Source organism: Rhopalosiphum maidis, chromosome 1, assembly GCF_003676215.2.
Source record: "Rhopalosiphum maidis isolate BTI-1 chromosome 1, ASM367621v3, whole genome shotgun sequence".
NCBI lineage: Eukaryota > Metazoa > Arthropoda > Insecta > Hemiptera > Aphididae > Rhopalosiphum > Rhopalosiphum maidis.
The window spans coordinates 62,527,684-62,546,903 of NC_040877.1; the positions used below are offsets into that span (position 1 = coordinate 62,527,684).

At 29.2% G+C, this 19,220-nt stretch overlaps 1 protein-coding gene across 1 annotated transcript in view; it reads right to left on the reverse strand.

Annotated features, from left to right (window-relative positions):
• Positions 1–322: 322 nt before the first annotated feature.
• Positions 323–19,220, reverse strand: part of LOC113548033 (patched domain-containing protein 3) — a 31,219-nt gene continuing 12,321 nt past the window's right edge. The window contains exons 2-10 of the mRNA XM_026948679.1: positions 17,293–17,571; positions 15,651–16,050; positions 14,063–14,406; positions 10,274–10,474; positions 10,000–10,131; positions 4,876–5,189; positions 2,861–3,073; positions 2,324–2,533; positions 323–1,654 (exon numbers count right to left, since the gene is read on the reverse strand). Of these exons, the coding sequence (XP_026804480.1) occupies positions 617–1,654; positions 2,324–2,533; positions 2,861–3,073; positions 4,876–5,189; positions 10,000–10,131; positions 10,274–10,474; positions 14,063–14,406; positions 15,651–16,050; positions 17,293–17,569 (3,129 nt within the window). The 5' untranslated portion in view covers positions 17,570–17,571 and the 3' untranslated portion in view covers positions 323–616. The remainder of the gene's footprint in view (positions 1,655–2,323; positions 2,534–2,860; positions 3,074–4,875; positions 5,190–9,999; positions 10,132–10,273; positions 10,475–14,062; positions 14,407–15,650; positions 16,051–17,292; positions 17,572–19,220) is intronic.

A 19,220-nucleotide genomic window follows, 5' to 3' on the forward strand; every position in this document is an offset into this window, starting at 1 on the left:
AATCTTAAAGCTTAGTGACTCAAAATTGGATCGCGACCCATAGTTTGATTATCACTGCTATAACTGGTATATAATTCATAACAAATACTTTTCATGAATACAATTTTTATTTTAATATAATAATGTATACAAAATAAAATAATAAAACATAAAAAATATAATATGTCAAACTTAAGCTAATTGTAGGTAACGTCCACACAATGTGCCTAAAAATTAATTTTAACAAATAACTATGATCATTATAATAATTTATAATACCATTTATATTTATACATACTATTGATAGGTTTCGATATTATTTTTTACTTTTACTTTTGAGCAATTCGAAAAACAATAATGACTACGAGAACATGTCGTTCACAAAAAAAAAAAAAATCATTTATTGTTAGATTCATTTAGAACGTTATATTATAATATTTCTTTCTCGTTGTACGAATGTATATTATGCGCAAGAGAAATCACTGGCAACGTTATTAACTTATATTTACACACGAAACACAAAACCGTCGGGTTTTGCAGAAAAACCCACATCGATTGACTCGGAGTCTTACTAGGAAATATCGGACGCGTTGGACCGCACACACTAGGTCGCAGGCGTGAACAAGACGCCCGAGTCCTAATGATATCGGCCGTCGTTTCTATACGGCCGATCGTCGCGATGATAACCCGGCCCGGTCGGTCGACCGTTGTAGTAACCGTCGGCGCCGCCACCGGAATGCCGTTGACCGTAACCGGTGTCTTTACTGGTGGCGGTGGGTGCCCCGTAACCCGTGGGTCTCGTGGGCACCATCGGCATCGAGTGGCCCGTGGCCTTCCGCCAACCGTCCAGATACTTCCGGCGCTGCGCCTCGTCTTCCGCCGCCTCCCTCAATCGGCGTCGCTGCGACCTCGACGAACTGCTCTCGCTCGAGTCCTCCGACGTGCCTAGGCCCATGTCCTTGTCCGGCCTCGAGTTGGCGGCGTACGGCTTGCTGGCAGACCCGTTGCCGCGGTACCGCCTGTCCGCTTCGCCAAAGTCCTGCTGCAGCAGCGACGGGTGCGGTATGCAGTACGGTCCACGGGCAGCGCCGTTGTTGTTGTAGCCACCGGCCAGCTGCTGCGCCGACTTACAATCGTCCGCTGAGGTGGACGGGCGTCGAGCTTTCCGCGACTGGCCGCCGCCGCAGCACGCGCCTGGACCGAACAGTGACAGGAGCACCGGCAGTAGGATCATGCCGTGCAGGGCGCCGAACACGATTACCAGGAAGATCATCTTGAAGAACACCATGAATATGTAGCTGCCGGCCAGTATTAGGGCCGACACGCCCAGCACCGTGCTGACCGCGCCCTGGATGATCGGCAGGCCCAGCGCGTATAGGCTCTCTCGGACCCGTTCTGAGGGACGTGTCGCGGTGGACGACATGTACGCGTAGCATATGTGCGCGGTGAAGTCCACCGAGAACCCGATGCACATGATCAGGTTCACCATCGATATCGTGTCCAGGTTGACGCCCCATAGGGCCATGTAGCCGACCACGCCCAACTCGATGGACACGATCGAGAATGCCACCCACAGGGAGCAGAGCACGTTCGGTATGAACAGGAACGAAATCAGCATCATCGTCGCCCCGCCCACCACCATGGATTGGATCGACGTGGGCCTAACGAGTTCGAACTGCCGAAAACACAAAAAAAAAAATGTATCACTTTTAGTTACACACATAAGTATACTGTATAGATATATGGTCCTAAACAAGTAGCTGTGGATGATGTGAATGTATTCGAAAGCTTTGTTACCGCTATATGATTGAAAGTTTCTATTGCTATTTCAAAGCAATTCATTGAAGTTAATATTACTTAAACGCTTCCGAAAATCATTTAAAATAAAGCCAAATACCACTGAATAAAAAAAAAATCGATTATTTTTTTAGTTTCAAAGTAGATACCTACGTTTGATGCAACGAGCTACGATGTATTGTTTTGGTGTCATATTTCTAATCAGGTAATCAAATGATTAATGAGGAAGTTTATGGGAAGTATTATAAAATATATTTTTAAGGGGATAAATAATTTTGTGAACCACACATTTTTTACAAGTATAATATAGTATAACGATTGTTTGGTGCAGTCCAAGACATTTATATCGACGTTATCAGCTGACTATTTTCAAACTATTGATCTTCGCAAAACATTTAAGTTTTATGCGCCTACTTGATTTTGGTACAGGCCAACTGGTAACTACAGTTTATTTAGAGACTATTCGAAGTAAACAAAATATTATATAATTTTAGATTATTCGTATATCAAAATATTACACAATATTATGTATAATCACTAATCTTACCTGATCAAAAAATACGAAGTAAGGATGGAAAACGCTAACATTTAACGGAGACTCGTGAGCGATTTTCCGCAGTTCTCTCACCATATCTTTTTCCATATTTCCGTCGCTAATATTTACCGCTTGGATCATAAATCGAGAAGCGATGATTTTGGTACCGTCGTCGTTAAATTTAACATCCAACGAGAACGGATTCGGTTTGAACAGCCACAGCTATAAAAGCGTATACAAGCAAACAATTTATTAAAAGTATGTCGACTCTTCAAATCATGAAATATTTTTTATTTATATATATATAAATGTATATTTGAAGAGATTTTAGCTAGATATGTACTATTTTTCATCTCGATGATTATGGTTAGGTAGGACATGGCGTGTGTGTAACTGAATTCCCAGGTGGTCGGTTACCCATCCAGAAACTAGCAACTAGCAGCCGCTAGCTTTTAATACCACCTCTCTTAGGCAATTGGTGCGTCCATTATGTCACACCTGCCCCCATAATCATAAAAATTATTATATATTAAAATGTTTTAAACATACGTCGTTCAATGTCTGCAAAAACGTTTCACGTGTATCGATGGTCACGTTGAGTTCTTCTTGGTTTCGATTCACATAATTCACAAACGATCGCACCCAAGACTCGGTGTACAGTGGACTAGATATGAACGTCGAATTCTCGAAAGTCTTGGTCAAGTTTTCTATTTCGTTTTGTACGTCCACGTCCCAATAATCCAATTCGCCGGCAATTATTACCTGAATAAAAATATAGCAGTATTATGTTTATGCTGTACATATTATTTTATGTAAATTATACTTTAATTTTGAAATGTTTAATAAACTATTATTTTTCAACACCTGATAACAAGACTAGTTCAATAGATTCGTTTTTCGTTTTTATCGCGCTATCCTTCGTTGTAAAAATGTAGGTTGTATTACTTACAACTTGTATCAGACATCAGTTGTATATTCAACACATCAAACTCGTCAAACACTTTTATAAGGGGACCAGGAGCTTTGCACTGATAAAATTCCATACTATGGAAAAACTTTTGAAACGCACATCCGTATTCTAAAACCATTTCTTATTAATTAAATTATATTTTTTGTTTAATTATGTTAATTTATCGGAAATAAAAAATTGTAATCAGCAAAGAAAATCTCCTTATTTTTCTAAAAAAAATTCAAATCTGTTCAAAAATTACCTACTACGTGTTTTAATGTTTTTTTCGATATGAAATTTGATCTTTGCCGTTCTCTTAAAGGAAATACCTAATATTTTCAGGGCACTAAAAAAAAATTAATCCTTATAATATTATAATCGATTTTCCGTCGTTACTAATTTCGTTAAAATTATTATGTATAAATAAAAAAGGTGTGGTACTTTATTATCGTTTAATTTTTTAAAAGCTGTATTAAAAAAGACACACAATCGAAAAATAATTTCCCATTTCCATAATATGTATTCCATCGAGTACATATTATGTATGAAGTATGAACTAATTATATTTAACTGCTGCTTAGTGACTTCTCGCAGAACGGTTTAATTTTACAGATTATATAAATATAACACCACAACGGTCATAATATAACGTCCAACTATCAAAGTTTAATACTAATGTTTTATACTAAATTTGGAATCCTACTTGTGGTCATTTATTTAATATAATAATAACATGGTATGCGCGTCTACTTCGGGGTCGTATTACATTTTATTCAACCCTGACATTTTTTCATTTTCAAGATTTATGATTATTACTGTTAATTAAACTATATCTAATAAGCAATTCGACATTAATGACAAAATTATAATTTTCTGACTACTATACATTCAAGCATATAATATATAATTATAATTTATAAGTATATCAATACAACTGTCCCTTATCGTGCCTATATAAAATAATACACGTCAGTATACGTCACCAATCACCATCACATGAATACATTCTAGTCAACCGGAACCTTGAATATTAATAATAATATTAGTTCATGAGGTTATATGATTACACCCAGTATTATTTAATAACGGACGGATATAATACAGACAATACAGTTAATCAATAACCACGGTCCATTGACCATTATTGTTCTTATTATATGATGTACTTATATCAATAAATTCTTAGAAAAAGAGATTCCGACGACAAGTTGAAACACGTAGAATAATACTATCAATCGCCATTGATTATTTTGTTGTACATAATACACGCTCTAAGATAATAATATTTAAATATATAACTATATCATCTATATCTGGACACTGCACTCTCGGGTTTTAAATTAGTACCTATACTCCTAAGTTCTCGAGACCAAATGATTTAAAATTTTAATAATTTATAGTTTCTTGTTTCTTTTTTTTTATATATATAATTTTAGTACCTCCTAAAAAATTATAATATTTAAATACTGAAAAATAGAATATATTTTAACAGTATTTAAATAAATTTAATTGGACTTTGAATTCTAGTATAGGTACAAATATACCTACAATAATAATAATAATATATCATGTAATATCAATAGTAATAATAGTAATTTACGTATGTTATTCGTACCTGGATTCTGTACGGGAATTCTCTAAAATAAAAATCATCTCTGTCATAGAACTCGATGGAGTACGAGTCGGCCCTGGACAGTTTTCTCCTCTGCAGTCCTTCTTGGATGGTGGTGGTGCCGTACAGCGCGCCCGCCAGGTATCCGGCGAACACCAAGAGCACCATCAACTTAACGTACCACTGGTTCAACGCCCATCCCAGACTGTCCCGGCACCAAACCATAATGGCGTTGTCTGGGTTGTCTCGTGGATTTCCGGGGTCTTTGGGGTTCACTCCACCCGAACAGAACACTCTGTACAGCCACGATTCTTTGTCTGTAACGTAAATCACACTGCTGATTAATATCAGGGTAAGTATGATACTTATATATATATATATATGGATGCACGCGGGTACTCGCTGCAGTGATTGATTTTATAGTATACAGCGTGTCCCAAAAGTCCTGTATATCATTCCCGAACTCATCAGTGACATTTGCGGAACATCTATATACTCGTATTTAAATGCGGATCTCTCGACAAGCGTAATATATATTGTGAGGCGCTTATAAGTTTATAGTGTTTTGTCGTTTTGTGAAATGATATAATTATAGTAATTACTTTTTATTTGGTATATTAAATACCTAGCCTCCTATAGGTAAAATACTATTTCTACTATTATATTATTATAAAATGTAATTCTTTGTTTTTGCATTTTAATTTGTTTATCTATATGTACCTACACGATTTCTACATGGAAGAATGCACAACATTATACACAGTAAAAACGTAAAAAATAGATACGGCAAGTAACGTACCCACCTAGGTAGTAGATAGGTACCACTTCTATTGAAAACGTACATATTGCAATAGGTATACCTATATTATATTCTATACAGTAATACCTGCACGGCTACACTCTGTGGTTATAAACTTCACGTACAGTCGTACAAACATCCCATTCTTATATAAACGCATTCAAATTACCGTATAATTTTATACGTGACACGCGATATATTATTGTGGTATGGATAATATTATTAATATTTTTTCACGCGCACACATTCTATGCCCATCTCACACCCATACTTATCTATATATATAATATATATATGTTCATTGTAGTCGGTCAACTCTGAAATAATATATTGTATGATGACTATATGAATGATTATCAGTGAAATGTGTATGCATTGAAGTTCAAACATGTATTCATAGTAATAAGTTATTTTATATTTCATTTGAATGAAAATTTAAATTTATAAAAACAATATTATTGGACATTTTCAAGAATCATTTCATAATAATTCATAACCGCTTATTGGATGTCCAGTGTACGTGACGTTACAATTTTATTTAAGCATATATTATATATACTACCTATGTATACATAATAAGTATCTACCTATATTATAACTTTAGCAATGACGACGATCGTTTAACATAACTTTCGAAAATGTTTAAAACTATTGTATACGTATATATTACAACGGTTTCTGGCATTGTTATTTATAAATTGTAGTTAGGTAAGTATATCTAAGTATATTATTGCTGTTGCGCAAAATAACGATTTAAAATCACTGGGTAGAGGTACTTTTAAGTCATATGTATTACATATACGTGTTATTATATTATATTTTAAATAGTGCGTAGTTATATATTTACCTGTTAAAGTGTTAAGTGTGAATATAATAGTGAAATAAATTTTAGTTCCAAGCGTGTCTGCATACTAATTAAAATAATTATCAGCTAGATATTTACCAAATATGATATTTTTCAACAGTTTAATATTATATAGTATACATATACTAAATTATCATCACCTAGTGTAATCGTGAAGCATATAAATTATATGATATAATATAGGTAGGTAAGCTATCTAATATTTTGGTTCTAACTTAAACTTAAAAAAATTATGACTGATCGGAAACTACTATTAGCCATAATAATATAATATTATTTCCTAAAATAAGTATTATTGATATAATTTAAATAAGATTTAAAAAAAATCAATTACAATTTTAAAATATTTTTTGAAAGGAATAAATCAAGGATGGCGGTGCCCTTTATTTTTTTTCAATATTTCAAAGTTTTGGTTTTAGAAAAATGTACATTAAGGATTAAATTGAGTTAGATTTCCGTTTATAATAAGTATTAAAAGATTCTATTTTATTTTTATTTATATTTACTTTAATATTTGTTTTATTTTGTATACAAAACAATATTATATGAATAATCATTGAATTTATCGAGAAATAATAGACTCGAAACAAACATATTACATTGGTTTATCAAAAACTTTTAAAACCGAAATAATGATCACAGAGTAAAAATAAAATTAATATCATTGTAAACCAAATACTTTTAATTTCAAATATAGATTCCGACCATATTTTGACTCCTAATATTTTAAGGATTTTTGAATTCCAGAACCGGTTATTTTCAATTCGGTTCCAGTCACTTGACTAAATAAATCTCAAATATTATTCTGTTTATAGTTGTTCTTATATAGTTATATGGTTACTGCTGTTATACTGGAAGTTGCGAAAAATTGTTATAATGTAAGTATAGAAATATCAAATATATTAAAACACAATTTAGTATTAATTGTATGTATTTCATAATATTTTAATTTCCTTGTTATATAAATAAGAATAATGTAATATATTGACACTTAAATTATAATAATGTACTGAAGTGTTCATTTAGAATAATTACATTTCATAACACTGTAGGACCAAATATATTTTTTAATTTAATTGTCGAGGTTTTACATTATGGATAACGGTAGTCAAAACTGTTTAACTAAAACGTTTACATCGTCCAAGACTATACTATATAATTATATAGAATTATATACTGCACGGACAAGTATCGCGTCGGTTAATTAATTAGGTATGTTCAACAAAATTACCACCAAGATTACCACGGGAATACTCTAAATTTTCCTAAATGATAAATAATACCGTACTACGCTGAAAATATATTTTTTTTTTAATTCTTAATTTAGTTTTCTTTTTACATGATCGTCAATTCAAAGAATTGATCGGTTTTTATATTATTCGTCTGATCCGCGACTTTCTTCGGTCATCGCACTATAGTATACGCGTATCGCCCATTTCAAGGCCAAACGTATACCCGCGTAGGTAGTCGTCGCAAAATTAATAGGTATAACATGCATATAACGGTATATACCATATTATACCTATATACGATAAATTAATGAATATATTTATTATATACACATCTGAGCTTTAGTAAATATTATAATAATTATTGTTATCAACTAACTCGACTTTACGGCTGCACATGGTATATCCAAATTATAGATAATATGTATATTTCCTATTTAATCGGGAAAATATAAAATACACCACTATTTGTACAATATTGCTTTAGTTGAAGTATTAGTGGTATACATTTTAAATCATAGAATTTACCAAATCCTCTTATGATCAATCATTGCATTTCAGTTTATTACTTACATAATAATATAATATGAATATTACGTATATATATATTATCATTATATTTATTTTATCATATTATACATATAGTACATACAGTACATTAGTTTTATTTTTAATTATATAAAATATATTTTAAATTTATGTTCATTGTATATTTTTAATTATCCACGCTCCTCGGTCCCAATAAGTGCGGATAATCAACGTATCACCGAAATTATTTTAAGAAAACTTTTTATAAAAAAAAAAAACGATGGCAACTATCCAGAATAATTTTTATATTATGGTAGTATAATAATTGCTTCAATACACACCTCAAACAACACACCCTACACTCTACAGTACGCAATGATGGCCCACCTAAATATAAAATTGTCTACCCATACGTGAAGAATGTAAATTTTTACGTACATCATCGTATTATAATCATAATAGTTAATTTGGATACTATACTAGTTCCTATTTAATTTAAATATTAAAAACTTTTGAATTTTTTATATCACTTTTTAAATTTTAAATTAAGATAAAAAGATAAACAATTTTCAATAGAAATATACTAATATTATAGTCTATAGAGTCATCAAACCGGTTAACTACCATTAGTAACAACAGGTTAGTGAACCTAAATTCGGACCATTCTGTAAAAAAAATAAGGTCATAATGCATAAACAACATTTTTTATCAATTGTTTTTAATTTCTATTGTATAGTTAGTAATCACTTAATAAATTCCGTTTTTTTCCATATGCTATTTTAAATCGCAGTAAAGAAATTATGCTATAGTAAAAAAAATCTTGGAAAATATGAAAGGATAATAATATATTATAGTTATATATATATATAGTTACTAAAAATGTGAATCGAAAAATTTTAATAGTCTTATAAATTATATTGTTGGAGCGTTTAAGAAAAAAGTTATATAGAAATACGAACTGTATAGGGTTGTAAATTAATAATGTATCGGATATAGACAAAATAAAGAGAAAGGAGTTTGAAAGTTGACACTAAGTAAAAGGAAAAGGAAAAAGAATCCCAGTACCTATGTGTGTACAAATGTTAAAACTATGAATTCGCAAAACTTGTCATTCGTGTATGGATATAAATAATAATTGTTCGAGTAATCTATATTCTATTAAATACAAAACCTTTTATTAATATTATATCAGAAGGTACGGTGAAAACAAATGATATGATATGACACGTTATTGCCGTTTCATGAAAAGTAGTGATTTTGATATATTCACTTTAACACGATCGCTGCTGTATGTAATAATATTTATTTGTATTTTTATCGAGTAGGTACAAAAATTAATAATATTTTTAAAAATATTATTTTTTTACATAACTTTAATTCATTAAAAATTATAACATTTTTTTTTTTAAAAATATACTTTTTTTATTTTTATATGGTAATAATGACCCCTTTGGCCCCACTCACCATAAACACGATACTGTATCTTATATTAAATATATCACCCTATATTATTGTATTTCTTATGAATAACAATATTTTAAAGTTACGACGCGACGAGTTGAACAAAATCTAGTCTACCTAGTGTAGACTATACGCGTGTATAATATATTATATTGGAAAGAAAGAGCAGTGTCACTCAGCACCGCTTCTATATAATATTATATAGCTGAATATTAAATAACGATGATAATATACGTTTTATTTACCTGACATCGACACCGGTTTGACTTTAACGCACGTGATGGAGTGTCGGTTGTTGTGCTCTGCATATCCGGCGATAGCCATGCATGCGGAAAAGAACGTCAGGTGCCATACGAATATAAAACAAACGGCAAATCCTGCGGAGGGAAAAAAACGTAATCGTATAATAATACTATATAATGTTTGTATGACGCACATTATTGTATAATGATGATGTTGTCATTATATAAATAGGTATAATATATATATATATATTATACGTAAATAATTGGTACCTACCCGAATACAGGCAGAATATTTGGATGGCCGGAAACGGACTGAACTTTCCGATGCAGAAGCTCACTATGTCCGTGACCGAAGTGATGGTAATCGATACGGCGGCATCGGACAGCGTTCTCGCCAATCTTTCGGGCACGTCCATGGTGACAGGAGTACGTCGCCAAGCGGCCAACATCACGAACGTGTCATCGATTCCAATGCCTGAAAAGCGCAGTACAGACAATATTAATGCACGTGAGACGAGATAATTATCCGCGTATTGTACTTACTACTTACATAATACAATACAATTATTATACAATATCACGACCTATATAATACGACGATATCAATATACAGGTAACGTTGTACCTACGTCATATGTTATATTAAATATGTATATGACGTACTTATACTACTTATACTTCATGAAAAAAAAAAAAAAAAAATTTGAAAATTTGACATTTTAACTACATTTAAACAATTATACCTACTCTAAAGTAATCAGTATATTATACACGAAAGCAATTTGCACAAGTTCTAACCACAATATGTCTATCTGAGATAAAACTTCCGAATTCTATGTATACATATAATAGTTAAATTTTTAATGGATCACGTGTAGCACAGTGCAGCACGTATAACGTAGTAAAAATTAAAATAATACAAGCATTCAAATCAAATTTTATAATATGGACATTTTTATCTTGTTGAATTAAATTAACACAGTTTACTTTTTAACATAACACTTCGTCTCAAAGCATAATATTCAAACAAAAATATTAGCAAAATTTTAATCTTAAAAACAGAGAACGGGATATGGAAGAATAATCACGTATTGAACGATCGTTATGATATAAATCACGGGTATGTACTTTATGCGCTAAGGATTAAACATTTAACTGCTTATTAGCCGTGTACTGTACAGATAACATTTTTACGGCAAAATGAACAAATTGTTCGTTCTTACAATAAATAATTATCTAGTTTTTATGATAATACCGAAAATGTACTACAATGATCAATGACTTATACTGTATTGCGCTTAGTAGATAATTTGAGAAAAAAATGATCGTAGATTTTCGGTTAAGCGCATCGTTAATTTAACTATGAGTATTATTTTAAATATTTTAAATCAATAATAATATAATTTCATAAAATATTTTGTATATTTACAAAACTCTTATGAGTATATGAGATAAAAAAAAAAACAAGCATACTTGTAAATAGTGCATATGGAATCTAGAATTATACTATTAAAGATTTTTAATCGATTATAATGAAATAAACCATATGCAATCTTAATTGTTAAAATGCATTCTATACTTTCTGTAAAAAGTGAAAATTGTCTGTTTAGATGTGTGCGCATGTCAGCGAATGTGTGTCAAATAAAACGGTGCCACGAACGACAACGGAATGGCTAATAATCGCATATTGGATTATTTGTAGTCACGTGTTTCTTTTATAATTATTTTTAGTTGATTTTACATTGTTGTACAATCCAACAATTATACGACTATACACAATTTATATAATATTAAAATAGGTTACAACTCATATCCTGTTATAATAAAATAAAATTATAAAACATAAAATAGGATAATGTGGACTTTATGCCGATTTCAAATTTCAAATAGACTAATGCTATATTATACTGATATAGTATGCAAATTATTATTTCTAGCTATTACCTATTTATATGTATATATGTAATTTTATTATTTTATGTTATTAATACATTTTTTTAATATAATTTAAAATGATAGTCTTATGCAAAATGTATTATTGAAAAAAAAATAATTATTCTTCAGGTATGTTAGCTTATTGACTTTATCAAATAAAATAAAAAAATAATAAACATTTATTTTTCGAAAAATAATGGAACACAATTTAATATGGGTTTATATAAATATGTAAGAAGACAGTTAGTTTTATTTTATTTTCAATTTTTTCATACTATAATAGATATGTAAAACAATTTTGAACAATTTTAATAACTAATAAAGGACTATTTTAGGTTACTAGAAAACTAGATGAAAAAATATCAACGTGTTACATTAAAAATAAATAATACATGTGTATGAAAGCCAATACATAAGTAGTTATTATGGTATTATACATTTATACCTAATATAATATAGCGTAGAATATAGGTATTTAAAAAATAAATATGTAAATCTACGTTATTTATGTATAATGAACATTGAATTCTTTGAATTCAGTGATTAAAAATATTAGTACAAATAGAACCCTACTAAACTAATTTGTTTTCATAGCTTATGCGTACGTAATACATACATCAGTATTTAATTATTTAAATTTGAAATATTGTTAAAAATAATGGACTTGGTAACGAATATTATCTGTTTATCATTAATATTATATAAATATTATGAAATGTAAAAAATAATCCATTCATAATAATTATAATATTGTTATAATACATAAAATGTACCTACTATTAAATATATTATGAGAAAATCAGCTGTTATCCGGTAACAATTATATTTTCTAAAACTTTTTCACTTGAAACGCGTTAATTATCAAAAGTAGCTTAATATATTCAGTTTTCACAATTCAGTTATTATACACGAGAAAAAAACGCAGAATTTGTAACTATTGCTACCACTTATTAAGAACACGGAAAAATTAGATTAAATTTATTCTTACCTACTTTTCATGGTGCTGACTAACCCAGTGATTACAGAAACAAACATAAGATAATTAAAATAATTAACCTACTCCGTTACCTATTTGAACTACATTTTATTTGCAGAGTTTTAATAAAATTAGCTGGTAAGTCGTAACTCGTTTAAGTATATTATGAAGCATTAGCTATATTATTTAAATTAACATGTACAGCTAAAAAATAATGTTTTAAACTGTATAGGTATAAATTTAACTCAATGTTCTACGGATAAAAATGCCAACTCATTAAAACAGTTCTATATTATATGATTATTAATATCTATTTATGTCATGATAGTCAACCATCAATTACTTTTAAATCAATTTATCGTACATAAATCAATAATGAAAATGAAAAAAAACAAATATACAATTTTATTTTGTACTTATAGGTATATTTAAATCGATAGAAATTTTGCGGATTTGCGCTGAATATAATTGAATATCCGGTTTTTTTTCTTTAGTTATAAAAAACAAAAAAACTAGTAGGATTTCTATCTCGAGATAATCAGCTCTTTCCCAATGTATTGGCATTCTAACTTCTACATATTTAATAATACACTAGCCGTAAATAATTGTACTTATTATATACAGGATATGGTCAGGACTGAAGGAAAATATAGGTAGGTTACTCACGAGACTCACGCATCGTCATATAAACATATATTTAGTCAATTAGGGGTACAATTTAAATACCTAGGTTTAATATAAACGAGTTCCTTAAGGTGAGGTGGGGAAGTCACTTAATCCATAACTAATTTTTATAGTTAAAAAATAAATATATTTTGTCTTAAAAATAATAATGATTGATTTGATTGTATTTGTTTTACTATATTACAAGATGTTCCTTATTCATTTTTTAAATAAAGATAATTTTTTACTATTACCATTGTGTTAAAATTATGTAATATAAAGGTAAAACGGTCAACCCTTTCTCCCTGAAAACTCGTGAATTTGGAATTTTATAATCGTAATCTCTGAGACCTATAAACCTCTATATTTCAGGCTGCGTACTATCAATATCATGACCAACCAACGGTACAATCAAGAATAGTTCAACAATATATAGTCGATATTTTATAAGTTGGTAATAGAGTAATAGAGATTATTCATCGTACTCACTGCACATGAGGAACGGTGATACGAAGTTTATGCCGATGAACGGTATTCCGACATAAACGGCAAAACCGAACGCGGCGATTGTGGCCATTGCGGCGGACACGTTGCCCATGAGTCCGAGCAAAGGTTTGCTACGCACCCAATCGGTCATCATGCACGTCACCACAGAGAAGACTGCCATCAAGATGAACGCGGATGAGAAGTATGGCACTACCGTTCTAGTGTTGTTCTCCAGCTCGATATCCAACGTCCTGGACCCAAAACGCGCAGTGGATATGTAACGAAATCGTCCAGAGTCTTCGGCATCGCCAACCGCGTCCAAGAACGCCTCTTCCCACACCGAACCCCTGTAAAAAACCCAAGTTTCTTGTTACCGTAATTTAACAATAATATTTTATATTCATTGTCATTGAACTCTACGACGACTGTTTTAATTATCAACGTATACTATTAATATATATGTACGTATACTTAACGCGTGTACGTTGATAATCTCAAACTATTATTTATTTAGAATATTTGGAAATTGTAAAATTGTAAAGATCTTATCTTGATGTGTTATAGATGCAGTAAATTGTTCTAGATATGTCAAAATGTGTCAATATGTATGTATTATCGAACGCGAATGAATGATTGATCTCAGTTTTAGAACTTAAAGTATATAAGTATAATTGAGATTAAAAAGCTGATTCAAGTTCATGCAAATTGTAGTGTGTAATGTTGTAAAATGTACTTTCTCATTTCAAATAATTTAGAAAAACAGATATTTTAGAATAGATAATAAGTTTAAATACGAAAGTTAAGATTTTGTAGGTCATAATATACCAGCGAGAGTTTTATAGGTTTTTACCTTAGAAAGGTAATAGCGTAAAACAAAAGTACAAAATTAAATTATTAGTCTTTATGTTTTATGAATTCATAAGTCACGCTGTTACTCTATGATATATTTTATAATTACCTATTATAATTTTAAGCTTTAAATTAAAATTGTTTATTTCTTCAACATAAGTTAATTTAGTAATACAGTAAATTGTATATTATATATACATAATGTATTAACATAATATACAAAATTATTTAATAATACTTCACTTTAAAATTTATACTTGACATGCGTTATAAATGTTATTTATATTATGTAAAACGTAAATATATCATATGAACCAAAATTTGCTGTGTTTATCGTGATTTATATTTAAACTTATCGAAAAAATTTATCGTCGCATCATAGAATAATTCTAACGAGACGAGTTGGAACAATTGAGTCTAAGTGTTTTTGAAAGCGATCGAATACAAATTATAAATAATAATATTATCATACAATATAACGCTAAATAATCTTTCACTAAAATTTCCAAAGCTATAATCATAAAATGACTTTAAAAATAATATAAATATATACCAACGATATAGTAAATTTAAGCTAATTAAATAATTAAATGTATAGTTTTACGCATGTTCGATTTAATGTTTGTTTTTGTTAATAACCTTGAAATTAATATTTATTGTATTAATTAAAGTATGACAATAAGTATTTGGTTAGCACTCGGTAAAAACTAACTAAACTTTTAATTATCAATTTCATTATTACCTTTCATCTTGTGCTTTAGTATCAGCTGTAATGAAGTAAACTAGTTGTAACGCCGGTACTCTTGTAATCAATCCGTCTTCATCTATTTCAGTACCACCGAAGTAAACAGGAAACGTATGCGCGTCCCACGTAACTGGATTGAACATGATGGGAAACGTCAGCTTCAAACTACCATTGACTACATCGTTCATCACGTAGTCTAGGTTTAAGATGTCATTCGGAAAACACTGGTCTATCCACCGAGCACATATGTCATCATACTTATATACAGTGTTTTCTGGACCCCAAGTGATCGTAGCATTTCGGACAATATCATCAAGTATTCGTAATTCTTTCCATATTTCAACTGATAACATAGTGTCGCCTTGTTTAGGTATAACAATTATTCGACCAAATCGACCTGAAATATAATATAACAATAAATTATTGATATTATATAAATTAATGAAATACACTTTATTTTGATTAAAAACAAAATATTACATTTTTATAGATTTTAAATCTCCATATTAAGTACCATTATATTGTTCATTGAACTTTACTATTTTTAAATTCCTATTATACTAATACAATTATAATTAAAACTAAATTCTATATTATGCTGTGCTCTTTTTTTTTATCGTTTTACAGTTTAATATTTATTGGTTTTGTTAAAAATTTAAAATTCTAAGTAATTACTAATATAAATGTTAGATTTTAATAGTAACTTATAAATTGTAATTATAAATTTAAGTATAATAATGAATGTACATAAGAACTTCAACGTTCCATCTAATTCATTTTTAATGAAACTTTTAATCATATTAAAATAAACTCATAGTATAATCTAGTATATTTTTTTTTATGCTTTAAACAAATATCCCAAAATGAATTTAAAAATTGTTTTAATAATGTTGTTTTAATGTTAGATTGAAGATAAACAATTTCTATAGAATATAATACATTGTATAGAAATTACATATATTAAAAAAAAAATAATTAATTTTCTGTCTGTGAAACAAGTAAATAGCTACCCAGAAACTATTATTATTTACTTTATACGAGATTGATATGAATCACATAAATATCATTCATGATTAAAATATCCCGTTATAACTGTATAATTTAATATAAAAAGATGTTATTAATTTAAAAATGTATTGTTATTTGACCTTTTTTTATCTAAGTAAGACCAAATTTTTCATTTCACAAGCTTTGTATTGTACTTATTATTTAAAATAATTTACAGAACTGTTACGTATTTCGTTATTTTAGAACCTTGTGGACAGGCTTCTTTTATATTTCAAATGTTTATTATGAATTAATATAATACAATTATTGTTATTATTATATAAACATCATAGATTTAAATGATTTTTGATGGATTAAATTATTATTTTTATTACTTTCTATCTACTTAAAAACAACTAATATTAATAACTGACATAGGAAATGTTTCATATGTAAAGTAATAAATGCTATAAATTATAAATATAAATACATATTATAAGTACTTAATTACATTATATTAAGGTTGATTCAACTTAACTCAAAGTATTTTAAAATATACACACAAATATATACAACGATGATTTATATTAAAATTCTTATTGTTGCTTACATTATTATACAAACATTGTAAAATATTATGTTTTTTCCGTACCTGGTCTGGTGATTCGCGTTGGATTAAAAAGTGACGAATAGTTCATCTTAAAGTGACTTTCAACAATCGCTCGTTCGGTCTTGCCAGGTCCTTGTTCGGGACTGAACAAATATTCGGGATCGATTTCGAATTTTACTCGCTGAAATCCGGTGATACAAATGGCTGTCAAAAATACAGGTACCATAAGGAAGTACCCGGGATGTTTGGCGACCACTAGACCGAGTCTGTAAAATGCTTTTGTCAGCCATTTGTCGATGCATTCTATGCCACAAGTCATGTCTGTAAATAAAGAAAATAAACAATAACTTAATGTTAATAAATCGTTATAACGGAAAACGCGCATCACGTGATATGACCATTTCGCGTTTAATACGACTACATATCTTTATTTGGTTTCCTAGATAAAATGTAAAAAATGAATGCAATGCAGCAACAAATTCTAATTTAAAGCCATGATATGTGATCTTCTTGCAAAACAAAAAAAGTATATATCTATATACGTATTTTATACAAGATCAGTACCTATACCTATAGGTTATAGGTATATAAGCAATAGCGGTGAACAGGGCAAGGTCTTTATCAATATATATACGCCTTTCCTGATGTACACGAAGCTTAGATGTCATTCCACGTTTCTGAATGAACACTGGAACCATTACAGTATATATGTTATTAATGTGTTCACTTGAATCACCATCATTAAAACATAACATAAAACGTTTTGTTCAGAACGTCAATGTTCCATAAGATGAAATAAGATTATTTATTTATGTTTTCAAACAAAACAGACAAAGCAGATATACAATTTAATTAATAATAATAATCAAATTTGTTTAACAAGAAAATATGATAATTTAAAAACATAAATCAGTTTATAATAATTGGTTAAACAAATTTAAATAATAATTATAAAAAGGAGGCGAGGTATCCGCATTAGCCATACGAATCGTTTGAAGAATAAGTGTTATACAAGGGAATGTAAAAATAAGAATAATTAACTGAGTTAAATGTAATATTATATGGAAATAAAACCAATAAATAATTTTAAAAGAATTAATAAGACAGCTAATTGATTTTTTCTGAAAAAAATATGAAATATAGGTCCTAGAAACGCACTTTATTTTTCATTTTTTACGCCGATTATCGTATACATCATTATGGAAATTAATTTAGTGCTATAAACTATATTTCAATAAAACACGTAATTTATATTGTTCTATTTTGTTTAATTTTTATTTTAAGCACTCAGCTACTTAGGTTATACTTAGGTATTTTTGTAAAATATTTAATTATTTTTTTTATTATTATTCTTTGAAACATGGAATTTTTAGGTATTTAAAATGGTATACTATAGGACATTAAATTATAATTTATTTTTATAAAAATATTAATGTATAATATTTCATGGTAGTTACTTTACCTATTTATAATTATAAACTATAATATTTATACCAAATATTGAAAAAATATTCTTTTTATTAAGTATTTATGTTTTTATACCAACTATGTCTGGTAAAATTTAATCATAGATAAAAATGTTCAGGTATTGTCCATTATATGTATTTTAAATGGTTTATTACTTTATTAGAAATAAAATATGTGTTTAAGGTCTAGATGATTGCCTAATGTATTGTACGACATTGTATGAATGCAATTACAATTTTGCGTACATGGATCTACTGAAAATTCACTAATACCTAATTCCTGAATGATAATGAATAAAAAAAAAGGTCATGCATTTTTGGACAAATTTTCTGCTAAAGTAAGCGCCAACGACGCTCTATTAATAGAAATATAGTAATGAAATAGGTTTTTTTTATCAAGTAAACTTAGAATTATTACCTTAGTTCTTAATGATATAGAAATATATAGAACTTATTTCTGATACCATCTTTAAATTATTAATTGATTATTATAATAAAATGTAG